The 27,076-nt window shown below is 44.2% G+C and overlaps 1 protein-coding gene across 2 annotated transcripts in view; it reads right to left on the reverse strand.

Annotated features, from left to right (window-relative positions):
• Positions 1 to 3,431: 3,431 nt before the first annotated feature.
• MACO1 (macoilin 1) overlaps positions 3,432 to 27,076 on the reverse strand; it is a 53,657-nt gene continuing 30,012 nt past the window's right edge. For both annotated transcript variants that reach the window (XM_070610672.1, XM_070610673.1), the window contains 5 exons: positions 15,701 to 15,859; positions 14,182 to 14,364; positions 11,159 to 11,279; positions 8,843 to 9,017; positions 3,432 to 3,896 (listed from right to left, as the gene is read on the reverse strand). In XM_070610672.1, coding sequence (XP_070466773.1) covers positions 3,694 to 3,896; positions 8,843 to 9,017; positions 11,159 to 11,279; positions 14,182 to 14,364; positions 15,701 to 15,859 — 841 coding nt within the window. In that variant the 3' untranslated portion in view covers positions 3,432 to 3,693. The remainder of the gene's footprint in view (positions 3,897 to 8,842; positions 9,018 to 11,158; positions 11,280 to 14,181; positions 14,365 to 15,700; positions 15,860 to 27,076) is intronic.

Genomic DNA, 27,076 nt, shown 5'->3' on the forward strand with positions numbered 1-27,076 from the left:
CAGATTGTTGGCTTTTTCTGAACTAGAAGAGAGCGCGCCAGTGTTGAGAGTCTTCAGGGTAGGAAGTCGGCTCAGGACGCGGCTTCTAAACAACTAATACACAACCGGATCACCCAGAGATCTTGTTAAAATGCAGATTCAGATGGGGGTGCTGGGGAATACCTCCCAGGGATGCTGATGCTGCTGGCCTGCAGTTTGGGACCACACTTGTGAGGAGACTGGCTGCGGGGGATGGAGCAAGCCCCAGGAACAGGAATGGCTAGCCAGGTCCCCGCCTCACCATGCCTCCTGGCCACAGTTCTGGACTTCCATCTGGCAGGCTCTGGACGGTTCACAGAGCACTCCGTGTCAGCTCACCTAGTTCCCATAGCAACTCCCTGAGCAGGCAGGGCAGCAAGGAACAATACTCCTTAAAGGTGAGCAAACAGCACCCAGCCCAGAGAGGTTAAGGGAGATCACAGAGTGGGTGGTGGCAAAGCTGGGAGTGGGCTCCCATCTCCGTGCAGGAGACTTGCCTGTGCCACACGGCCTTGCGTGGCCTGCAGCAGAGGAGGGCCTTGAGAGAGGCGCATGCCCTTGGGCAAGTGCTACAGGCCTGTGAAGCCAGCTCAGCAGTGAATGTCGTCGTGCATCCCAGGAAACCAGGCATTCACAGGTCTCAGGGCCCCTTTGAGCTCACCGGGTCTGGCTGGCACGGCCCACCTGAAAACAGTTTCCTAGCTGGCCGGCACTGAACTGCCCTTGGGGACGCTTCCAGGCCACCTCTTCACCTCCCTTCGGTGTGATGTGAATTTCGCAAGCAGCAATCCGGTAGTAGCCGTTAACGTTCAGCCCTCCCAGGCGGCTTGCCAGGGCCCCATCAATATAGACAGGTGAGTGTGGGGGACTGGGAGGGTAGGACTCTTCCTTTCCTTCCGCCTGGAAGCCATGAGGAATTGTTCATTCTCATTTTATAGGTTCTCCTAGAAAGATTAACACCGAGAGAATGGACACACGACAGCTGCTTCCTTATGTCACACTGGGAGAGGTCAATAAAGAGAGGTTATTCAGCCACTCAAAACACACTCAGCCTGCTCTTTCTGTAAATATTTAACCATCCAGAAGGGCAAACACTGCTTTATGGCACGTAATAAATTATAATGTCCTAAGACGTGGAGCCACTTTATGATGGGTCTAAAATAACAAAGGCAACTGGAGGCTTCCTTAGTACAAAAGAATGTGCCAGTGGGAATGCTGTAGGCAGACAAATTCCTTCAGGGGAGGTGAAGTCAAAAGCCAAGCCAGGCGCCTCCCCTGGGGAACTCTGCTCATAGCACTAAGAGTCAGGTGTCTGCAAGAGCCTGAATGGCCAAGGCTCAGGAAAGCCATCCAGCAAGAGGGACAGAGGGTGAGGTGCCAGGGCAGAATTTTCCAGAACTGGAGCCAAGATCAATGGTAACAATGCCCAAGAGAGAAAAATGGGCCAGGAGAGGCAGCTGGCTTCTCAGAAGATGAAAACAGAGCTTCTAGAAACCAGGGAGGACTATGGAAGTGGTTACCTGGGAGGTCAGTCCAGGATCTGCGGCAGACAGGAAACCCAACGGGGTGCTGGCCACAAAGTGGCCCAAAAAGATTCTGGAAAACGGGAAGGAAATTCACTCTTAAGATTTTCTCACCAACTGCCTTCCAATCCCAGCCCTAACTTGCTTTTTTAGGAAAGGAGGGTTTTACCTGTAAACAAGTCAGCCTTGGTTCTAATCAGATGCCCAAGAGGAAGAAAGAGGGAGGGAGGCAGGGAGAATGAGAATGGATATATCTTAAGACAGACTAGAACTAAACCAACTTGAAACCCCGGATGGATTCATCCTGGAGCCTGCGTCTGCCCCCGAGGGACGGAACAGCCGCCTGACAGGCGCTGAGATGAGGCCCGTTCAGAACAATCTACCTTGTGGGGCCCTCCTGAAAAGTTAAAAAGGCAGAAAACTAGTTTTATCTGTAAGAAAATGTTTATTCTTTTGAACCCCACGGGGGGGGGAAAAAAAAGAATGCAGCCAAGACCAAATATTTAACGAAAGTAGTGTCCCAAAAGGCAGCAAAACGGGGGAAACCTCAACACAAAGTCAATGACAATTTTCCATGTTTTTGCACAAAGATGAGAAAAACCCACGACAATTCTGAGTAACACTTTCATGGTGACAATTACACAAGATGATTCAAAAAATGCAAACTGGCAGCAACATGCACACCTGGCTAAAGCTAGAAGTTTTTTATCCCAAAATAAGATCTGTGATTAAAAGGATAATTCTTTTTAATACTTGTATTTGGCTGACTTGCTTGTCCTACTTAATTTGCTTTAAATGAGACATACATGCCAATTAACAGGAAATTTTAGAAGAACTATGTCCTTCCAGAATCCATGGCAAGGAAGCAAAACCAATCTATTCGGTTTCTTAATTTTCCTAGTTTCCGAATACAGTTTTGCTTTGCCCCTCCCTGTCCCGGCCCCTCCCCCCACCCCCACCCGGACTCTTAAACACCTCCAAAAGTTGCCAGTGCAAACACTTTTCTACCAATGTATAATACACACTTGAAACTGAAATCTGTGTGCAGAGTTCTGAGTTTAAAACTCTTGAAAAAAAAAAAATCCTCCTTGGCAGAAGAGCTGAGGAACAGTCAAGTTTCTTTTAAATTGTCAAACACAAGATGATGAAGAATGGAAAGCACAGCCAAATGAAATGAAATTAAGAAGAAAAAGCAACCTAGAATGGCAGCTCTCAGCAGCTGTCACTGCAGTCTCTCGCACACCCGCGCCGCCCAGCTCCCCTTCCCAAGGTGCTCGCCTCGACACGAGTCCGCAACACTGCCGAGCTGCTACAGAAGGAACAGCAGACATGGCCGTGGTGGGAGCGAACAGCCCAGCTACCCGCCAGTTCTCAGCGGGATCGCAGTGAGCTGGATACAGAGAGAAGATGGATGATGGTAAAGGGGGAAAATAGTTTAAAACCATCAAGTTTCCTCTTCAAATGTCTTTTCCCAAGGCACTGTGAACAAGACTGCTGCTGGCAATTTTCTAGGACTAAACACACCGACGGGAATAGAAACATTTCCAAACACAACCCCTGTGACATCCTCATAGCTCGTCTCATCACCTGTCTCTCCCCTCAGCTTAAGTGACACTCCTTGAATGTGTTTGGTCCTGGAGGGGTAATCGATTTTTGTTTTCTGTAATATCAATAATCATCTTCTGTAATGCAGCTACAAAATCAAAGCTGGGTTAGGTTATTTAACCCTTTCACTCTCAAAACCAAAAGCTTCCATTATCATCCCATGTGCAGGTTTTGCTTGCTTATTTGAGAACAAACTAAAACATAGAAAATAAAGGGTTGAGAAGCAAAAACTGTTTTTTTTTCTTCAAGAGGAAACTGTAAGAATACATAAAAGGCAAAATTGGCTACTTGAAATCCAAGAATGGTTTTAATGTGTTGGCCGAGAAAAATAAACTGCAAAGTTCTGTGAGGTCTTCTAAAAATTTACAAGAAAAACTGATGGGCAGTTCTAATCAGACTTGGATGTTATCTTTCCCCCCTTTTTAAAAACAACAACATATACAGTCCCACAAAATACAATATAAACTTTTTGAGTCTCGACTGCCAGAGGCGCTCCTTTGCGATGCCTTCTGGTAACCAAACGGTCGGGCAACACCACAGTGGGCCTTCACTTCTTCAGGGGCTGGTAAACAGAGGCATTGGGATCGAGTCCAGAGGGGCTGGTCTCCACAAATTTGGAAGAGTAGTGGGGGGAAACGGGGCTCAGGGGGCTGGCGGCGGCACTGTACGTTATGCTGGGCATGACGGCCATGACTTCCGCTATCTTCTGTTTTAGGTCCTTGATTTCCTGGTCTTTCTGAAGAATTTGTCCTGGAAGATCAAAGACCCACCATTAGTGAGAAGGGAGGGCTCACCCAACACAATGCCCTCTTGGGCCAATCTCAAGTGGATTCAACTCCAGCTTTGACGGTTTGTAAAGGTAGACAAATTTTTCCTGGAAAGGGCCAAAGAATAAATATTTTAGATGTTGTGAGTCACAAACTGTTTTTGTTGTTTTCTCTTTAAATGATGGAAAAATGTAAAAACCATTCTTAGCCCATGGGCTGTACAAGAACGGGCGGCAGGTCAGATCTGGCCTGTGGGCCATGGTTTACAATAAAAAGGGGTTCTGTTTATGTAGGTGTGACTGAGCAAAGAGGTCAACTTCCAGGAGCCACTTTTTTTTTTTTAAAGATGGCACCTGAGCTAACAACTGTTGCCAATCTTCTTCTTTTTTTTTCCTGCTTTTTCTCCCCAAATGCCCCCAATACATAGTTGTATATTTTAGCTATGGGTCCTTCTAGTTGTGACATGTGGGACACTGCCTCAACACGGCCTGATGAGCAGAGCCATGTCCGTGCCCAGGATCTGAACCTGCGAAACCCCAGACCGCCAAAGCAGAGTGCGAGAACTTAACCACTTGGAGACGGGGTCAGGCCCAGGAGCCAGGTTTTGAGCATGGCAGTCACTTATGGCAGCCTGAGAGGGTGCTGATTTTGAATTATGGCTCTATCTCTTGAGCTGGAATATTTTTCTGGGAGGATGGACTGTCTCTGAGTGTCCGACCAAGGAACACAGAAGAACCGAGGCCTCAGACTCAGTCACGACAACACACTCTGTCCCGTGGTTCTCTTAACAGAAAATAAAATGGAGCTCTGGGGCCGCTGCCCCAGTGGTTCTCAGGTGACTCACATCTCTTGCCTGCCTCTTGGCACAGTGCCCCTCAGACCCACTGCCCAGCTTGCCCCTGGCTGGCCGCGTTGGTAACACTACCCGACTCAGCCTCACAGCACACCTTCCCCTCAATACTCTCGGTTTCTTGATCCAACCAGCTCTGCCTGCGCAGGGCCGCTTCCCTGTCTGTGCTTCTCCTGCTGTCTGCGTGTTGTTAACTCTTGAGATTTCTGTTTCTACTTCCACACGAAGCTTTCCCTGATCCTCCCATCTAAATCAGACCCTACCCCCAACGTCTGGATTCTCAACACACCATAACTTTCCTTCCTGTCACTTTATTCTTTGTAATAATAATAATTACAATAGCTAACGCATATGTGCCAGGCACTGTTCTAAGTGCTTACATATATTAATTTACTTATCACCACAACCCTGTGAGGCAGGAATTAGCAACATCATCACCCATTATACAGATGAGGAAACTGAGGCACAGAGAGGTTGAGTGACCCGGCCAGGATTCCAGCATAGGCAGTCGGCTCCAGAGTCTGCACGCCTACCTGCCGCCCTCTTCCGTCTCTGGTGACTCCCCACTGGGGTCACGACTCGTGTCCACGCTCTCTCCATGGGGCCGCGAGCTCTAGCAGGGCAGAGGCTGTGTCTACTGTAGCTTCCACTGCTACAGCCCTTGTGCCCAGCCCAGGAGGGCGCGGAGCTCTGCAAGTTGTACAACTTGCCCGAGTCATCCAGTTATTGCGAGGGGGAGCAGGACTTAAACACTGTGTTCCAAAGCCCACGCAATTTCCAGCACGCCTGGAAGCTCCCTGGTCCACTGGGGAAGAACACTTAGGAGAAGCCCTTCAGAAATTCAAATGCTTAACAAAGGAGGAGGCTGCATTTGAGCTGCGCTCATTTTAAGTCCTACAGAAGAGGGCAATATATTTGAAATGTAAGAGAGCACGGCGGCATATTTTTAAAAAGGATGTAGTAGAGAGGAAAGTCATTTTGGAACCAGGATGAATCAAGTGATACAGAAAGCAGGAAGGAGAAAAGCAACAAGCGGTTTGATTTGAATTACAAAGTTGGGTTCTTATCAGAATATTCTGAGCACGACAGTGGAGGGAAGCAGCAGCAAAGAGCCGCAGAAGGGACCTGCTTCCTCTGACTTCCCTCACGTCCCCTCAGCCTCAAGTTCGCATCAAATATCCTCCTTCCCTTTAAACAACAGAGCCTTAGATGGAGAAAATACCTAAGGGTATCTGATCTGTGAGCCACTCTATCTTTTCTTTCCATGCAGATTTCAGTTTGATTTCTTTAATCAGTAACAAGCAAACACTCCCAGAGCTTTGGAAGAGACAGTTCCCTTTGCTTCTTCGTTGCTTTATGAGGATTCCTGAGCTGACAGCGAAGCACGGCCTGTGCGGAAGCCGAGCTGCACTGGCCTCCCTGAGCCCAGGTGCCGCCTCACTGCACGGGATCTCTTCCAAGTCTGCAAACCCAAGCGAAGGGGATGAGGCAGAGGGAGGCAGGCAAAAACACCAGTATAGGGTCACAAGTTTAGATTTAAGGCAGATTCCCAGGAACTTTCTTTTAACTGCCTTTCCTTGAGTCCGCAGATTAATAAGCCTGCTTCTCAACTCCCTTCTCTTCTTGCTTTACCACCCGGGCCATCCCCAGCCACTCCTATGGCTCCACTAACTTCTCACAACTTCTACATCCCATCTCCACCCCCAGGGCTTTGGTCCTCTCTCTGGGGTTTAGGCCCCAAACTCCCGCTGACTGATGAAGACCTTTCACGTGGGTGTCCAGGAAGCAACTCCAAATCAGAATATCCCAACCAAACTCATTCTCACTTCTCATTCCTTAAATCTGTCCTGCTCTTCTTCCTTGGTTCCAGAAACTTCATCCTCCCAGATCCCTCAGGCATCTCCTCTTTGCTTTACTCCCGCCGGACCATCCTCCTGCCCCACTCATCCCCTCTTCGATAGAAGACAGTGACAATTCCTAACTGGCCGCTCTGCCTCCTCAACCTCACCTTTCAAATCCGTCTTTCACACTGAGATTTCTAAAATAACAGCCTGAACACGTCATCTTCCTCCTGAAAATCCAGGGATGCATTCTCCAGTATGGCTTCATCCCAATCTCCCACTCTCTTCTTCCACGTCCCCCAGCTTGAGGCCACTGGACTGCTCACCTGGACATTGCCAGCATGTTCCTTCCTCGCTTACACTATTCTCTCAGGTAACGATGTTCTTCCCTGCCATTCTCTGCTCTCAGAATTCATCCTTCAAAGCCCACTCCATGTCCGCTCCCTCATGAAGCCACCTCTGCTCTCTCCTCTGGCCGTTCAAGCCCTTTGCCTCTACCTAACGGCAGCAGGCCTTTCTGCTTGGCTTGCCCTAGCGCAGCAATTCTCACAGGGTCCAAACTATCTTCATAATAATACTGAGACGTTATGTGCCTTCTTCACGCTCATCTCCTCATAAGCATAAGTGGAGTCTTCCAGAAACGACAGGCAAGTGAAATTACAGCTAATTGAATGTAGAAACAGAGATGAGAATCAAACTATTTTCTATTAAGCCAGAAATTAGAGATCTGCTAAACGTAAAATGATGCCATGTCTCATTAAAACTTTTTTTGTTTTGGAAAATACAGTTATTTCTCGTAAGAATATGTTATAGATGTTAACAAGTAATATGTATTCCATGTTATTTTTAAATAAATTAATAAGTAAATGTTTTAAGTTTTAATTTCTAATAGGTAAATATCGATAGACATAATCCACCTGAAAAGACCTCCCTGGGATGCTCAGTAATCTGAGAGTGTAAAGGCGGCCCTAAGGCCAAACAGCCTGAGCAGCAGCGCCCCAGCGCATCCCCCAGACGGTCCTGTTCGCCTGTCTCCTCTCTAGCTTCTAGCACAATGTTTACACAGAGGAGGGGATGCTCTCAAGTACCTGTTGAAATATTCTTTTCTTTCTACTAAGCCAACTGTTGGAAAATTTTTTTCAGTAACCTATTGGTGGCTAATCAATTTCTTGGACAAAACCCAAATGTCTGTTGACCAGGTCACATCATGCCTCTGTTCAGAAGCCTTCCAAAGCTTCCCATGTCACTCAGAGTCAAGTCCAAAGTTCTTTCCATGGGCTACAAGGTCTGGCAGAATGTGGCTCCTGCTACTTCTCACTCTGACAACTCTCCCCATCACTCAGGCTGCAGCCCCACTGGCCACCATGCATGCTCCCTACACCCTGAAGTGCTTTTCCCCCCACCGAGATTCACGTGGCTCACTCACTTCCTTCCTTTCAGTCTCTGCTCAAATGCCTATTCGAAGGGTCTCTCATGACCACCCTGTGAAGCTAGCAGCCCTATACACCCTGCCTCACCACCGCTGTATTTTCCTCACCGCACCCATCACCACCTGATCTATTATCTGTTTGTTCCCTCAGGGACTCTCACAGTGCCCAGCACATAGTAGGTCTCAGTAAGTATCTGCTGAGTGAAGAGCCTGCTCCCCAGAATTTTCTCCCACCCCTCCCTTATTTACAACCTCTGCTCCAACCAAGCAGAGCCAGCTGCAGCTCTGAACACGCTGGCCCTCCTGCCTCTCTGGCCTTGCCTAGGCTGTTTCTTCTGTTTAGAAGCCTCTCCACCCCTCACCCCTACCACACTGCTTCTTCACTGGGCTTACCCCTTCTCATCTTCAAGAACCAGCTCAGACATCAGCTCCCCTGAGAAATGGCCCTATCTCCCCAGGCTGGTTAGTCCCTGCCTCTCTCTATGTTCCTATGACCCTGTATATAACTGCTACACCCAATATCTTTTGGTAACTCTGTAGTTCTCTATTTCTCTAACAACACTGTGAGCTCCTTGAGCACAGAAACTCATTCTATTCTCTGTATGCCCTGCACTTGACATGTTCTCATCTCAAAACATGTCTGCAGAGTGAATTAATGTGATGATTCCTCGATGTCAATGTTGGATACTTGTCAAACCCCTTGAAGAGAAAACTGCACGCCTTCAGTTCCGAGCTCGAGGGAGTGCTGCTCTCTGTGAGCCTATGCATTCTCAGCCACACCTCCTCACCTGGGGCCACTGCTCTCCTACCTTGGGCAATCTCAAGCTGTCGCTTTGCATCCCCCAGTGCGGAGAACAGGTCCAGCTTGATTCTCGTCTCTGCGCTCAGACTGTTCTCCAGATGCTGCGTTTTATCTTGCATGGCTGAGAGGGCTGACATTAACACCTCAGTGTCCTTCTCATTTTCCTTATACTTCCGAAGCTCCTATCAATATCATAAAAGCAGCAATGTTACAAGAGAGTTTTGGCATCGATGTCTACAGACTAACCTGAAATCACAAATAAAATCCCACTATTATTGACCTGGCCCCTAGAATGCAGAATCCCGGCGTCTCAAGGGTTTAGACCTTACCACTTGGAGTGCAAAATGTACTTATATGATAATGTGTACATACAGAAACATTTCAGTAGATAAATGTCACTGTGCTGGGCTATGTGTAGATAAAATAGACTCTGTTTCCAAATAAAATGCTTCCTTACAAGCCTACTGCAGAACCACAAAAACTTTTCCTTGCTGCTAGCTCCAAATGTTGCTACAATGCTCTAGTCAAATTTGCCAAAACTCTACTCTTGACCTGCACTAAAAATTATAAAAATGTTAACTACTTTGACAAGGCATATTGCAGAATAAGCTCACTTAAATCTTCCGGTAATTTAGTCAATAAATATATATGTATATATACAGATATTTTAATTTTTTCATTTTAAGGGAGAAATCCAAACTTATTACAGAGAATTTAGAAATGCATTTAAAGTTCAAAGAAGAAAATGAAAAAAATCCCAACACTGTGAGAAATTTGATATATTTCCTTTCAGTTTTTTTAAGGATATGTGTATATTTTAGCATAACTAAATCACACTATATATACAGTTTTGTATACAGTGCTTAAAAAACATGTCAACTGTTCTTTGAAAATGTAATTTTCAATGGCTATATAATATTCCCACATGTTTATATACCAAAATTTATTAAATGAATTTCTATTCTTGAGATTGTTTCTAATTTTTTTTGCATTTATCTATGTCTGTGATGAACATCTTTGTATTTCAATCTTGGGTGAGATTTTTAAATATTTACCTTAGGAAGGAGTCCTAAAAAAGGGAAATACTTAAAAATTACATGACCTTTTCCAGAAAATTACACTTCCACCAGCAATGTATGAGGCCTATTTCATCATATCCTCACCCAAGTTGATATTATCATTTAAAAATTCTTTGCTAATTTCACAGGAGATAAATGATCTAATTTTAACCTATATGTTTTTGGTGGTTGACGAGGATAATTCCTCATCAATCACCAAATGATGTTCTTATCATTTCTATTTCTTCTGTGAATTATCTGTTCATATCTTGTCTATTTTTCTGCACATCTGAGCTTTTCTTAGCAATTTTGAGCAGTTTACATATCGAGAGTATTAATTCCTTATTTATAATATTTGTTGCAATATCTGTACCCTCCCCAATTGATTTTTACTTTTTTTTTTGCTCTGTGATTTCTTCCATTATTTTTGTTTAGGAAGTCTTCCCATGTTTCAAGATCAAATAAATTCCACTATATTTTCCCCTAGTTTAAAAAAGTTTCTTTTTTTGCCTACATTCAACTCTTCATCCGGAATTTCTTTCTGTGCGGTATGAGATGAGCTTCTAATTGGATTTTCTTTTTTCCAGTTCCAAAGCCTTTTACTGACTAACCCTCACTACTGCCATCCACTTCGGATGCCTCCTCTCCTGCACATTCTTGGCTGTCTTTGCGTCATCTTTCTACGACACTGACCTGCTAATAATTTCTTACCAGTTCCGCATGATTCAAATTACTCTAACTTTAGGATATATGACATTAGTTTTAAACGTCCCTTTGAAGAGTTAATACCAAATACTTGGCTAAGGTACATCCAGCCCCCAAACTGGCTACGTGCTCAGCATTGGCAGCTTTCCTTATCACGCAGGGCTCAGAATTGCAATCTACAAGGCTCAGAGCCATCCAGCATGGTCAACTGCCTGGTGAAGGACAGAGGGTTAGGGCTAAGAAGAGGTGTATAAGTTCCAAAGGACAGTAATCTGGCCTACACCCTGAGAAAATGAAATGAATCTGCAGTAAGTCAAATTCTGGAATAAAACACATCAAGAGGCTGTCAACGTGTCTGGCTTGTATTAGAATCTGGCTAAATTAAATATTACTTGAATGAGCTGGACAAGATCAGGCCTTCTTTTTGTCATACGGCGAGTTTCAGAAGCAATGGCATCTGGTCTGTTTGAAAAGGCACCATCTCCACACCGCAGCACGGAGCACAGATCTAACATGGAGAAGGAGTTCAAGCAGGAGAAAATCCTGTGTTCCCCCATTACCTGAACTTTCAGTTCTAGTTCTCTGATCTGGTCTTCTTTCACCTTCATGTCCATTGTGAGCTTCTTGCCCTCTGCTTCCAGTTCTCTGATCCGATTCCGTAAGGTTTCGGTGCACTCTCCCCTTTGGAAACAGAAGAGCAGGAAATGGAGGGGTTTAAAAGCCTATAGTTGACTCACATTGTGGCATTCATATTCCTCTCAGTCAGTTGGGTTTTAGCTTTTGGCTCAGTCTGCTCCTTCTCGCAGTTCTTTGATAATTTCAACAATGATCTAAAATAATTATCATTAATTGGGTTTCTAATATGAGTCAGGCACCAAGCTAGGTACTTCACCGACACTACCTTCTTTACGGGGGTAGGGTATATCATCCCATTTTCCAGAAAAGAAAACTGAGGTTACATAAATATAATACTAGTCCAAGGTCAACTAGCTTGTAGGTCAGAGAACTGAGATTTTCCAGATTCCCAATCCAGCAAACTTCCCACCAAGCTATATGACTTGAGACAATGCACACAAGCTGAGCGAGACAGAACCACACATGTGCCGTCTCCAGCAGGGGGCAGTGAGCTAAAAACAATTTTCACTTCTGAGGAGCTAGGCATTGGGAATTTCACCTTTCTTTAGTCATGAAGTTGCCACAAGCCTGGAGTAACGAGAACAAGGAGGAGCAGCATTAGTTTGCTTCCCAGGGCTATAATGAGAACAAACTGAAAAAGATAATGGCAATGGCCAGTCCAAAGCTCATTAACTGTTTAGGTTTCAAAAATGGCCTGATGGAGAGGCCGTCCTGGTGGTGTAGTGGGCAACTTCTCGCACTCTGCTTTGGCGGCCTGGGGTTCACAGGTTCGGATCCTGGCGCACACCTAGCACCACTCATCAAGCCACACTGAGGCGGCATCCCACATGCCACAACCAGAAGGACCCACAACTAAAAGATAGAACTACATACTGGGGGGCTTTGAGGAGAAGGAAAAATTAAAAAAAATAAATAAAATCTTTAAAAATAAAACAAAGGCAGGGGCTGGCCCCGTGGCCGAGTGGTTAAGTTTGCGCGCTCTGCTGCAGGCAGCCCAGTGTTTCGTTGGTTCGAATCCTGGGCGCGGACATGGCACTGCTCATCAAACCACGCTGAGGCAGCGTCCCACATGCCACAAATAGAAGGACCCACAACGAAGAATATACAACTATGTACTGGGGGGCTTTGGGGAGAAAAAGGAAAAAAAAATAAAATCTTAAAAAATAAATAAATAAATAAATAAAAAATAAAACAAAGGCCTGATGGAGAAAGGAGGTGTCCTTTCCCTACCAAAAAAGAAGGCTCAGGGGGAGGCTTAGGCCTGGAGATTAATTTAAGAATAAAAACAGCCTCTGTGGGGCCAGCCTGGTGGCACAGCAGTTAAGAGCGCACATTCCACTTTGGCAGCCCGGGGTTCACCAGTTTGGATCCCAGCTGGGGACACGGCATGCTTCGTAAGCCATGCTGTGGTAGGCATCCCACACAGAAAGTAGAGGAAGATGGGCATGGATGTTAGCTCAGGGCCAGTCTTCCTCAGCAAAAAAAGGAGGATTGGCAGCAGAGCAGATGTTAGCTCAGGGCTGATCTACCTCAAAAAAAAAAAAAAAAACAAAAACCCCCAGCTTCTATATAAGTGATGGCCATCAAGGACCACCCAAGGAGAAGATCAAAACAAATAAGCTGAACTGGAAGCAAAAGGGATTTAGCGTCGAGACTGAAACTAATTTACTGATCCTCAGGCATACGAGACACTAAACAATATGGTTAAAGAACTGTCACACCCTTCTTAGTGGATGTTTTTAAAGGGTAGGTGCTGGATGAATTAAGAACAGCACAAGCCATGCTAGAAGACTGTTCAGGAAAGTCTCCTGCAGGTGTAAGTGCTTCAGAAATGCTTCCAACTCTCCACACAAACAAACAGACAGAATCCCCACACCCCAGGCAGGCCAAGAAAGGGTCCCGAGAATCTGTACAGATGCCGACGGGCCAAGCAAGCTGAGCCACCTGCGCGACAGTCTGCCAGGGGAAAGAGTTCTCTCTGCCTCTTATTTCCTGAAAGGTGAAATGAGGAAGCAGCAACTGTTCTGCACGTGCCAGAGCCCAAAAGAAGGCTATTAACACGCCAAATACAAAAAAGCAAAACTCAGCGAAGATTACAGCAGGATCATATCACAGAGATACAAATTAGGATAGAAACTTAAAACGAAATAAATAATAATTTACCCTCACTCTTCATCTATAAACCCATAACTGACCCCACATGCACATGGACTTCATTAGCCAAAAAAACAAAACTGATTAAGTAGAACACCCCCACCCCCCACCCCCTAAAAAAAATGGCTCTTAACTATCTTTTCTCCTTGATGGAATTCAGATGGCAGTTACGTACCAGTTTTGGAACACCTGCACACTGTTCAATGGCATATAGGAAGTAGTCCCCAAGGCTCGTCACTCCACAAATTCAGTGATATCTAATAGTGACATGTTTCATCTTTGCCCCCCTCTTTTCCAGCTCATTTAACAGTTTGCTGATATCCAACATAGACATGAGCAGTCTGTACCCAGAGCTCGGGCAACCAAGATTTTATCTTTCTTCCATTTTAAGATAACTCCAGAAACACACACACCTAAGAGTAGAGAGTAATGACAGTTCTATAAAGGGAACAAAACTCTAGATTGGACTCTCTCAAAGTGCTTAGTGACAATCAGTCTTACAGAAAGGGACTGGAACGCCTTTTCTGAGCAGCACTTTGCCTCCCAGGTGTGGGAGGCATGGCGATTCTCACATCCCACTTTAGAGATGAGGTCACCGAGGGATGAATTTGTTCTAAGAAGGGGCAAGCTTGCACAGATGGAGCTTAACCAGCTAATAAAGCGGTACTTAAAAGCAATCCATCCATGCACGACTGTTGTGTCTCCAATCCTGCACAAGGCATCAAATTCCCACGTCTGTCTTGGTACAAGGAAAGCTGAGCTTGCATTAAGCACTCAGGTGACGTGGACATACCTGGATGCAGCAGCAAATGCAACAGCCCGAGCAGCAGTAGCCTCTTCTAACTTCTTCCTTTTTTTCTCTTCCATTAATTGCTTTTCTACAAAACTTCGGGCTTCCTGTTCAGCTTTTAGCTTTTTCTCCAACTGGCTGATATTCTGCTTGTCTTTTTGCTTCATTTGAACAGCATTATGTAACCTATATGGAAATGATTGTCATACAGGGTTTTATAATTAGAAATGCCTACTATAAAGCTTGGAGAAACACGGCTTCTCTTTATTATTTTAAGGCCAAAGTAAACAGGAGGTGTGAACAACAAGTCATAAGTATCAGTTCTCAGAGTGCCCAGGGAAAACACACTGGCGTTATTATTTAACAATTCCTACACACCAATAAACAAGCTACCTTACAAGATATAGATTCATACGTAGCCTCTGCTCTATTAAGGTAAATGATCTACAGAAGGTAATCCAGAAAATAGGATAAAACAAGTTCCTACTAGAGGGAAAAATAGCTGTAGAACTAATTCTAATACCCCAAAACACCTTGAAAGAACTTCACTCTGACCAAGGAAGAGCTGATGGAAGCAGCCCCACTGAAACTAAGGAAAAGGGTGTGAGGGGGAAGGAATTTCTTTGTCTGAATACAATTATGCTGGAGCCAATTGCAGCCTTTCCTTTCCAGCTGAGAGACGTTTTCTCAGAGGATCCCAAAATAGATCTCATAGTCACAGGATGCTTAATTTCAGAGAGAAATTTCAGCCATAGTCCCTTCCCTGCCTACTATCAGGCCCAGCTTTACATATCAATATAAGGTGATATTAAGATATATCTCAATATACCAACATAAGGTGAGATGCTCTCTGTGCATCAGTGCTAGAGCCAGCACACATGTGGGTCAGAAGCAACAAAGAGATTATTTGGCTATAAGGCTCTAGCTTTTGAGTCATGCTTCTTAAACATGTCGAAGGTCCCCTCTTTCAATGGGGAAGGCCCAGAGCCTACGATAGTGATCACTACCCCAGACACATACTGCCTAGAGATTAAAAAAAGGCAGACCCACACTGAGCCAAGAAATAATTCCAGGACGACTTAGAAAGCATAAAAGAATTTACACAGAAACATTTTGCCTGCCTCTTCAAATAAAATCAAAGCTCAAAATCACTTTTTAGAACCAGAAATCAAAGTAGAGTCTAATCCTCTGGAAACTTTCACTCAAAGGAGCAAGACTTTCAAATTGTGGCAGAACTGCTTGTCAGCTGTACTTATAACAAACGCTCCATAACTATTTTAAACTAAGAGAAGTTATTAAGTGAGAGAAGACAAAATAGTAATATTAAACTGTTTTGTTACAATGAAGTAAAGTTTTAGAGATTTTATAACATGTTGACTATCTGGTACTAAATTGAATATTTTATTTAAAAACCCCTCTGCTAGGTCCCTCTGTCTTCATGAATCTCGTGCCCCAATCCCCGAGACAAGCGAAACAGTGAGGCCGCCTGGCTCACAGCCAAAGGCCCGAAAGGCACGCGTACTTGTTCTGCAGCAGCTCGTTCTCCTGCCGGAGCTGGCCCATTTCGGAGCGGATCCCTCGCTCGGTGCTTGAGAGGGAGCTGATCTGACTCCGGAGTTCTTGTTCCACTTGCCTGCTGGCCTGCAGGTCAGCCTTTAACTTTTTAATGTCTTGTTCCAGCCTAGAAGAGGGAGAAACACAGCACTGTCATCACAGAGAGGGCGCCCACAGGGCTTGGTGGGAGACGCTGGCTGAAGTCCTGGACTGCTGGATAGTGGAGGGCCCCTGGCAGCTCTTGCACCACCAGAGTCCTGCTTGCAATCGGTTCTTACTGACTGCTTCTGCCTGAGTCTCCACCTCTTCCCACCAGAAGATAACTTTTTATTTCCCCCAAACGTTTGTGAACACTGACAGCTGAAGATGGAGCTTGTGAGTATCTGAGCTGCCAATCAAAGAGGAGGGGAAGGCAGAAGAGGGTGGCTGAAGGCTCCGGTCCCTTCCCTCCTGGTGAATTTCCCAGGCCCCTCAGCAAGGGACACGTGTTCAAAACAACCAGCTCACGGCCCGCCTGCTTTAAGACATTCTGGCAGATCAGAATCTACTGTCTGAGACTCCCTCCCATCACGGCCCTAGAAGAAAACAGTGTCTGAGACAACCTCCCAAAACTGCTAGCATCCCTGCTAAACGATGTTCGCACTTCTGGTGGTTTTGACAGAACAGCTCATTAGCCTGAACAACAATGAAAAAAGGAACAAACGGCACACTCTAAGAATCATAAGAAAATGCCATCTGTGAGCCGAAGTCTATCTTTTCGACTCCTTACTCCCTGTTCCATCTATTTTCTTTAATACAACAATAGTTTCACGTTAAGCAATATGTACTGGGGAACTACTACACGCACATGTAGGACCAAAAGGGTCAACAGAAAGTTTACAATCAAGCCCCTTTCTTCATGAGAAGACTTTACAATTTCACTAGAGGCCAATCAATATATACTTATGATGATTAAACAGTAGCACAAGGAAGGCCGTGATTACAGCCATGGTGGCAGGAATAATAACCATTTAATAAGAACGTAGGTGCCCGGCATCGTTCTATAGGCTTTAATGGTATGAACTCACTTAATCTGCACAACTATGGGCTAAGTGTGGGGCTGACCCAGTGGCGAAGTGGTTAAGTTCGTACGTTCTGCTTCCCAGCGGCCCGGAGTTTGCCGGTTCTGATCCCAGATGCGGACATGGCACCGCTTGGCAAAAGCCATGCTATGGTAGGCATCCCATGTATAAAGTAGAGGAAGATGGACATGGATGTTAGCTCAGGGCCAGTCATCCTCAACAAAAAGAAGAGGATTGCCAGATGTTAGCTCAGGGCTAATCTTCCTCAAAAAAAAAAAAAAAGTGGGCTAAATGTAATTATTATTCCCATTTTTACAGATGATGAATCTAGATTCAGGAAAGGTTCCAGGCCAAGGTCATAGTGGACCTAGCTCCAGAGTCCACTCTCTTCTCCAGTAGGCTGCACTGTGGCTCTGGCATCCACAGCACAGTATGGGTAGCAGTGCACACAAGTTCTGAAGAGAGAAGATGGGAATTGAGTAGGGCCTCGAAGGGTGGGCAGGATTTGGAGAAGTAGAAAGGGAAGGGGGGGCATTCTAAATAAGCGGGAAAACAGGCTCAAAAGCTCAAAGGCAGGAATAGCCATAGATATCTGGGAAGAGAGCAATCAGCCCGGCCCCTGAGGAAGGCTTGTGCTCCGGGAACAGAGTGAGAAGGGTCTGGCAGATGGGACTCTGGAGAGTGGCACTGAAGGTCAGGCTAAGGATGGCTGCCATGCAAGACTTAGGAGACACCTTTTCCTCAAGCTCACAGAGAGACACAAATCAGTTTGCTCCCTGAGACTCTTGTGCATTTCACTAATCCAACACACCAACAGAACCGAGATTTCTGGGGGCAATGGTGATCTCTCCATGAAGCCACCAGCTCCACTGAGTAAGTCCCTATAGGCATGTTTTATTAAACACAAAACCCCCGAAGCTCACCACAGTGATCAACACTTACTAAATATATGCTGCCTGGCCTCCCTTAGAAAAACCAAAGAGCAGGTTTATTTACTTACCTACCTTTAGCCGACTGAAACAAAATCTCAAAAAACAAGAAGTCATGAAACCTCGATGGTCATCTCTCTGGCACAGCAGCCAGGCCCCCCTGTCCAGTGCCCGAGAGCACAGACTGGAGACCTTGTGTTCCAGAAATGCTGCCGGGTCTTCTGACCCAGCCCGCTCCCCTGGGAAGGGTCACAAGTCCACATCATGCCACACTTTCCCTATTGCCAGGGTTATTCCAGTTACTCTCGGAACTGCTCTAAACAATTACACACCATCCCTCAGTCACCCGAAGTAACCCAAGGGATGTTTTCCAAAACAGGTCGATGCTGTCAGGTTATCCCCATTAAGAAGTTTGGCTGAAAAACGTGTTAGGTAATTTATCTTTCATGAGAAGTTGATTTCACAGTCTGAGGATAGCACTTTTAGTAGAAAGGGTGAATTTTAATGAGAATAGGGACTTAGCAGGGTTTAGTAACAGAGTTTAGGATCAGGATTCTAGACTCAGCTCTGGCGCCAACTCTGTGACCCTGGGCAAGGCACGTAACCTTCCAAGACTCAGTTTCCCCATCTGAGGCTAACAATCTCTACAGTTCCTCCCAGCTTGGTCTAGGATTTCTAAGCCTGACACACTTAACTGCCGGCTGCTGATCTGCCTCCTTAGATTAGCAGCGTAAGCTGGATCATACGCAGAGGCGCAGGGATCAAGTTGCACACAACCCGCCAACTGGAAGACAGCATGTACCCCAGCTGGGGAGGAAAGAAAAATTTAATCTGCAGACGCTAGATGTCAGTAATTTCGCAGTTATTACTTTTTTGCATTTTTCACTCTATAAAAGCCAATTTTCCTACCACGAACTAAGAATAACAATAGTCTGCATGAAATTTTAGGGCTCCTTGAAAAATGTAAAAACTCAAAGAGTTAATGCAATTATGAGAGCTTTTAGTGCCACATGTCTAGAGTGTAACTTCTGGAGACCACAGAACACTAAACAACAACATATTTTTTATATGGAACTATGAACATTTTGTCAAAGACCTACACAAGCACAATACAACAAAAATAAAACGACGTGGTTACAAGAGCATGTTTACTTCGTGAAAATTCGTAAGTTGTACACTTAAGATTTGTGCACTTTTGTGGATGTGTGTTACACGTCAATAAAAGTTTATTTTCAAAAATAAAATAATAATTTTACTCAACTAAATTAAATTAAATTTTTCACTAAATTAAATTTCACTAAACTAAGTTTAGAACTAAAATGCTTCAGGATTTTCATAACTGCTACCATTAATTTTGAAACACTCTGAATTATTGTTCTCCAAACAGTTGCAGCAAACCTGTGAGTTACCACCAGCATTCTCCAGGTTAAGAAACACTGACCTACAGGAACACTGCATAATGACATGTAAGATCAAAGTGCTAAATGGGAAGTTCTCAGTAATTTTTGAAGTTTCTGAGGGAAAACTGTCATTGTCTCCATACAGAAAGCATTAATTTAACCTTGATGTTCACTCTATTTTAAATCTTTACTGGGGTAGGTGGTACGATGATTTACAGTGCTTACTGGATTTTTCATTGCAAAAGTGATACCTAGTCAATATAAAAGCTGCACACATAGAAGAGAAAAGGATAAAGAATAAAAATGTAACTAACTCACAAGCCTCTCACCCAGACAGAGCTACTCACTGTTTGCATTTGCTTTACTTCTTTTCTGTATGTCTTTCTTTCTTTCTTTCTTCACACATGTAAATATTTTTAATACTGGTGAGAGAGTACCACATACACAGTTTACATCTTAAGCACCTTGCCACACCATTAGAAATTTTTCATAAACAATTTAATTGCTGCAAAATATTCCACTATATAGATGTACCATCCAATCCTATTTTCTACGATATCTCTCAATTATTGCATAACCTCAATAGAAAAATGCATATGCATGAGTTTTAAAAGAATTATGTGAATTACTAAATTGAGCTGAATCAAGCTAGTCAAGTGCCCGGGGCATTTATTAGACAGATAACTACGACTTGTCTTCATGGTATGCTTAACCCTTCGGTCCTGAAGGTCAGTACTTCCTAGGTGAAACGCAGATATATAATTTACTGGTGAGAAGCATCAAGAAGTACTGATTAAATGGTGTTAAGAGGCTAATGCAAAATCTTCAAACGTATTCATGGAGTTTTATCAAAATGTCAGTAGCTGCAACCTAAATTGGAAGCAAGTGGTCAGAAAGAAAATCAGCAGAAGTAACAGTTTATAGCCCTTAAAATTAACTTCAATAAATAGGGAATCAAAAGAAAGGAGGAAAACAATTCATCCAGGAGCTCCCTTCCCTACACAGCAGACGATTACAGGGATAAAAGGGAACTTTCCTCCAGAAGAGCTACAATCTCACCCCCCAAAAAACTGGGCCAGACAGATGTGAATCCAACTTTGGCGAGGCTTGGGTAGGAAATACATGCACCTCCCACTTGCCCAGCTCCCGGGGCACTGGCTGTCACCCTTACCAAGGCTGCCCGACGGTGCTGCCACTTGGGATGCAGACAGGGTCCATGGCAAAGCTGGAGTCTGTGTGTCCAGTAAATAAGTCCATCTGTACCCACTTAGACAAGCCAGGGTTCTCATCAACTCCAAATGTTACCTATGAGGTCTGGGCACCTTTCCTAGCCACTGTACTGATAATTTTAAAAGACAGCACTCAACTTCTAAACTTGCGAGGTGACTTCTGAAGTCTGGCAGACTCCCTAATCTACAAGCAAGAGTGGGACCACCCAGAGCAGCACTTCCTCAGGTCTCCACTCGGGGGGCCGGGCTGCCTTTAAAGCAAAATCGCCAAATTGAGGATCCCTCTTACACACTCCAAACCTGAATTCTATCTCATCTTCTCCCTCATCCCGCCCAACTAAAGTAAGCTATAATGTAAATGGCTGATAGTTACTTAATTTTAAGAGGAAAAGATATACACTTTAATAAGGGGTAATCTTCTAGCTGACCAAAAGAATGAAGCTCAAACATTAGCCTTCCAGGCGGGCTAAACAGGAAAAATATCTTTGAGTATCTTTAGGCACATCTGATAGTAAAACAAAGCACATGTTCAAGTGTCAGCCTTTAGTTGAAAGGGGTATTGTTTTTAAGTATCTGAAAACAATGAGATATTTCTGTCTAAATGTTTAAAATCCTTATCCTTTGCGAATTACTTGAATTACAGCCCACAGTACTATGACTTCATTGAAAGTTTACAAGTCTCCAAGGGGTACTGCCAATAACTTCATGGTTTATAAAGCCTGAGGCTTTCTGATGCCTGACTGAGGGCACAGACAAACTTTAAGGCTTTGGGGCAGTAAATTTCCCCAGGAAGCAAGTCCTGCAAAAAAAGAGGGAGACTTTTTCTCAGCCTAGGGATGACTAGGTTCCCCAGATACTCTATGAGTCACACTCCGTACTCACTCCAGAAAACTACCTAAGTGTATATTTCTATGGGCTGCTGGCTTGACCCCATGAGCCTCTCAGGAAGATAACGAGCCTCGGCTCTGCTGGTTATCTCTGAACTCCAGAGAGCTGGTGACAGAGATGCTGTACGTTCAGCAAGAAAACACAGAACTTACGATGCTGCTTGTTCTATTAGAAAAGGGGCTTCAGAAGCTCATCTCCAAATTATACAGGCAAGTGACTGAAAGACAGATTTTTCTAACAAACCTGTCACACCAGCCAAAACGACCCCCTTGTTTCTACCATCTTCAGCCTTGAATTATACCACCTCTCTAGAAGAAATGGCCTTCAATTTTCAAATCTCACTCATTCTTCAAGGGCCAGTTAAAAAATAAACACAAACAACCAACTAAAGAAACTCTGCCGCGTGAGACTGGTCTGCAGGCCCGAAGCCCCACTCCTGAAACCCAGAAGCCCTCACTGCTAGTGCCTCTCCTTTGGCGCTACACCATCGCCCTGTGCTGTTTGTAATTTGTTCTGCTTTTTAATCTTTTCCTGTGTATGTTTCTTAATTCTAAAAAGACTAAGTTCTTTGAAGCCAGGGACTGACTGTGCTATAAAATTAGAAGCTGGAAATGTATTTCTAAAGTTTCTTCCAATCCTTCCAGACCATGCCTCTAACCCTCACCCGTCCATCTCCTCAGTGCTTAGAATAGAACAGGGTCACTGTTAGGACATAGGAGGTCTGCAAACAACCGATCTACAGCAGGCCGTCAGATTTTCAGTTTAAATGATGGCTGACGGAAACAGGGGTAAATGGACGTTTGCTTATCAAGAAGGCAGGTGCACATGAAAAGAATGAATGAAGAGCAACTGCTTCATCTTGGTAAGCACCTAATTCCATTAGGAGATCCCTTGGCATACATTAATCACACAAGACAAGACTTGTTTAGGGACCACACAGCTGTCTTTGCAGAAAGCTGAGCTCATAAATCAAAGCTCTGTCCCCAGAAGAAATACTATCTACTCTCTCCACCAACTCCTTCCCCTCCCCCCTTTCCAAGTCATTCACACTGACAGGACTGGCAGCATGGGTCATTCACATAAACACGTGAATGTATCCCATCCTAAGTGAGGCCTACACTGACTTGAAGCTGTCCCAGTATACTCTATAAACCACAGCTTTGGAAATAGCAAAACGAAGCTATTTCAGGTCTCACCGTGGTTACTACAATTGCTTACCAGGAACAAGTAGCCAAAAATAAGCCAGAGCCTGGTGACCTGATTACTAGGTGAATCCATATTACAAAGTAGCTCACGTCTCTGCTCCCTGTGTCAAACACAGAAGACAAACACATTCATTTTCACTAAGGAATGCAAAGGCAGAAAATGAATCCTAGATGCGCTCACATACTGGTCATTCAGCGAAACAGGAAAGCAACTTCTTGAAAGCCTTCAAGAATAAAGCTATGAGAGCCATGAACTAGTATTTTTCATAAGGTCCTTACAGGATGTGATCAGATTTGATAGTTTGTATCAAAAGTCTATGAAATGTTCATATCTGTTGATACAGCATCCCACTGTCAAACATGTATTTGGAGGGCTGGAGATATACACAAAGATTTATGTAAAGGTGTGTTTGTTGCAGCATTATTTATAATTTAAAAGAATCAGAAACACTTAAATAGTCAATAGAAGTTTGGCTAAACAAATTGTATATTCATGTGTCTGACATTCAACTATTAAAAACTACTGAGGAATAATATTCAATGACATGGGAAAATGCTCATGATACAGTCAGTGAAAAAGACAAGTTACAAAACACTATATGTCTTATGAGCTCCATTTTGTAAAAGAGAATGTGTATGTATGCAAGAGAAGAAAGACTGAAAAGATACATATTAAGATAGCAATTACATCTTCTTTATCTTCAAAGTTTGATATAATCAACATGTACAACTTATTTTTAACATTTCAATTATTATTTCATAATTGGGAGAAAAGTTATTTTAAATGAGGAGGCTGTCAATCTGCTTTCCATGGCTTTTCAGTGTCCACTGTTACTCTCAGATCTGCCCGTGTCACAGGCCAGTTTCAGAATAATGCGAAACCCTTAGGGAAAATCCAACTCTTCTACTTCATAAACTTTTTAGGTCATTCCAAAAAAGGGGAACTGAACTTTCTGAAGTAGAGACTGCCTCAGTTCCTAAATCTCTATCAGCTACTTCCCATTCGTCAGTTCTTATCGAAACCATAGTTTTCTACATTAGACTCAAAAGAGCTACAGTTTATGGCCCTGCCTGGCTCCCTTTGGAAAGAGGGGAGCAGGCATTGCTCTAACATCACGTTAGACGGTATGCACATGTGACAAGGGATGGTGCTGGGAGGTCCAGATTTTAAACCAGCTGGCCTGTGAAGTCTGTAAATAACCAGCTTTCATGTCCCGAGTTGTGGTGTATTTTATGCTCCAAGAACACACGAGAAAAACATCTTGGTGGGAAGAAGTCTCGAGTCCTAGGTGCAGGAGGCCTAAGAACCGCTCTGCACCAAACAGTCTCAGGAGCATCAGAGACCCAAACCACGCTTCTTGTCACAAGGCTGTCACCTCTCCAAGTGCTCTGAAAGCCTCACAGTCAGGAGTGGGGATTCAACAATAAAGGGGGTGGTCTGACTCTGGGAGGGCACTGTTAACAGGTGCATGTTTTCCAGGAGCACAAGAAACTGAAGGAGAGGAGACGGCAAAAAGGTCCCATTAATGCAGGGCAGATTAGTTCATGCGATTTACCAGATGGTCCCCAGCAGAAAAGTCCTTCCTATAGGAGTCCAGTTTTGATTGGCAGGGTAGGGGGTGGGAAGGAACAAAATACAAGCATAACAGGGAGAGTCAGGTGCAGAGGTTGCAAACTGGTGAGCCAGTCTGGCTCAGAAACATGTTTTGCTTGACCCTCCCCCTTATGATGTAAACAAACATTTTTTTTACTGGGAGATTTCACATAAATGTATCTGTTTTTGGCATCTCTTCAAAATATCAGATTTAGCAACACTGGGCCTGCAATCCCCCACGGCAACAATTGGCTGTCTCATTTAAAAGGGTATGGGCTCCCCAACTCCCAAGGGCCAGCTGCAGCACTGAATACCATGATGCCAACCCCAGCCTGCCTCCCTCAGCCTGTGCCCTGGCTGGCTCCTGTAAGGTCTGAGTCTGCAACACCTGCTCTCGAGCAAGGGGGAGAGGAAGGGCGACGGTCCTTTCTAGTTCATTATTCTCTGCTTCTCTTTCCAATCTGTTACAACACTCTAGGACAAAGGTGAAATGTACCTTAGGAGAGAAGAGTTGTTCTTCTCACAAAACAGAAATCAAAACATGTTTTAATCCTGAGAGTCCCAGCAGGCCAGAAAGAAGGTGGAAAAGATCCCCCAGAGATGTACGCAGACTGAAGTATACCCACCCTGGCTGTCAGAGTACTCAAATAGCTGGTTTCTAAATGATAGCGTGAGTAACATTTCAAGAATACAGTTCCTTTTCCTTGGAGAACCTCCCCTTCAGGGAATCCACCCCTAATCCCCTTCGCTGGAAATCTCAATTCATCCTGCGCCAGCAGGGGGACTGACTCAGAATTTAACAAAGTCTTACAGCAGCTCCTGCCAGACTCTATGGAGGAAACTCTCCAATTGCCGAACTAGAAAGCCCTGTTTTGTTAGAACAAACTCAGTACTCAACGTAAAAATGTTTCTAACGTGGACTCCACCTTCAAATAATTTATTTCATAATTTATTTATCCATACAACACAGATGATTCTCTTCTTTGATCACTTGGATATGGAGACACTAGGTGAACTACTGGCTTAAATTCACTAACGTCTAGTTCCTCAAGGGCTACCTGGTTTTCAAATCATAAAACAGCCCTGTTTAAGCATAAAATCCTCATGCTTCTATTACCATCTTCACATCTCAGAATATTATAGCTGTAAATCACTGCAATGGTTAAAATAAACCCAAACTATATTGTAAATTAACATAAACAGAGCTAACCAAACAAAACCAATAGGTTCCTTAAATATGATGAGCACGGCAGAAAGTGAAAATACATCAGGTCTGACAATGCGTATCTGCTCAGAGACAATGTTGGACAAACAAATCGAAAACATGTTTCCACAGAGACAGAGAGCACATACACTAAACTTACTGAATAGAAACATGGCTCTACTACTAATTTTTTCCACTTAATAATTTCCAAATAATGCAGTAGCAGCTATATCCAATATATTTAATCTAATCTAATTAGAACCTCTAAATGTCCAGTTTTCATAATCTTCACTCTAAAATTTCATACATTTTTACTAAATTTTACCTTTTACCTAGAAATGATACTGTTACCAATGAATTAGCATCAGCACCTGGAGAGGCAGAAAGGCCTACTTTGGCAGCCATCACTCTTTGGGAGGGGGTCAGGCAAGCCATTCCGCAGCAGTAGCTTGTCCGCGCTGTGCTGTGCAGGCGGCACACAGAGGGAGGGCAGCAGGGGAAAGCCCCAAAGCCCATATCGTGGTCTCCCAAGGGCAGATTTTTTTCCCCGCAAACTATTCCTGACACACAGCAAAACTTATTCAAATACAAAACAGAACCAACAAATATACTGTGCTCCCTCTAGCACCTGAGATGATATATAAGCAGTCAATACATTTTCTACCCTGGGAGATTTCCTTGGAGGGAAGGTTAGAACAGAGGAGGGAGATGTGAGCGCTCTCTCCAGCTACCACAAAGACAAAGGGAATGGTCAGGGCTGGGGGGAAAGACGGCACGACCCACCAGGACAGACGAGTAACACAAGGCAAACTGAGATTTCCTCTGAGTCCTGGATGAGACATGGCTTGTGCCTAGACTCCTTGGCCCTGAAGCACAGTCCACCCGCTGCCAGAGCAGAAGGCTCTTCCGACAGCAGTCCCTCAGAGTTTGCTCCCCTTGTCCCTTGTAACTTCCAGAAATCCTTCAATTTCCTGCACAGCCTCTGGAAAAAAGTACTGAATTTAAAAACTTCCTGGAAAATACCATGGAAAGGGACTTACAGTGGAAAGTCTATTTTTTAGAAATAAAATCAGTAACAGCCTACTCAAAAACAACAAGTAGTGACACTGGATGTCTGGTCCTGGGCCTGGTCTAACATAATATTTAGGTTTTCTAACTTCAGAAGCTTTTGAGCTACATTGCACTGCAATGAAATTACTGAGGCTCATCTTTTATTCCCCCTCTTTCTAATATTTTCCCTGCACAAAGGTAATATTCATTCAACAAGTATTGAGTATCTACTCTGTGCCAAGCACTGTGTACTGTAGCAGACAACAGGAAAGGAGGTCCCTGCCCTCGCTGAGCTTACATTCTATTATGGGTATAATAAGCCTGTGTAAAAATTCAAACTATATAGAAACAGACAATGTAGAAAATAAATGTCCCCATAATCAACTACAATTAACTATTTAGTATACACTATTTAAATTTCTGTGTGCCTGAGAACTATACCCGCCCGTCTTTTATAATGGGTTCATACTACATACTCTGTTTTGCTACTTCCCCTCCTTTAACAATCAATCTTGGGGTCTTTCCATTCCCTTCTTTTAAGATGGGTTTCCACCTTTCAAGAGAATCTTTTGTAAGCTTTCCCACTTGAACTACTGTGATTCCCCACTTAGGGCTCTTCAGGGCCTTGGGGGAGGGGTGGCATGGTCCACAAAAGGCCATCTATCCCCCTGGTACCTGTCCCAGGGAAGGCTCCCAGGCTCTACCTCCTGAATTGATTGCTCTGTCTTGCTTCTTCCTCGTAGTCAGTCTCGGCTTTGGATTCCCTTCTTCCTTTGTACCTACA

Source organism: Equus przewalskii, chromosome 2, assembly GCF_037783145.1.
Source record: "Equus przewalskii isolate Varuska chromosome 2, EquPr2, whole genome shotgun sequence".
NCBI classification, from domain to species: domain Eukaryota; kingdom Metazoa; phylum Chordata; class Mammalia; order Perissodactyla; family Equidae; genus Equus; species Equus przewalskii.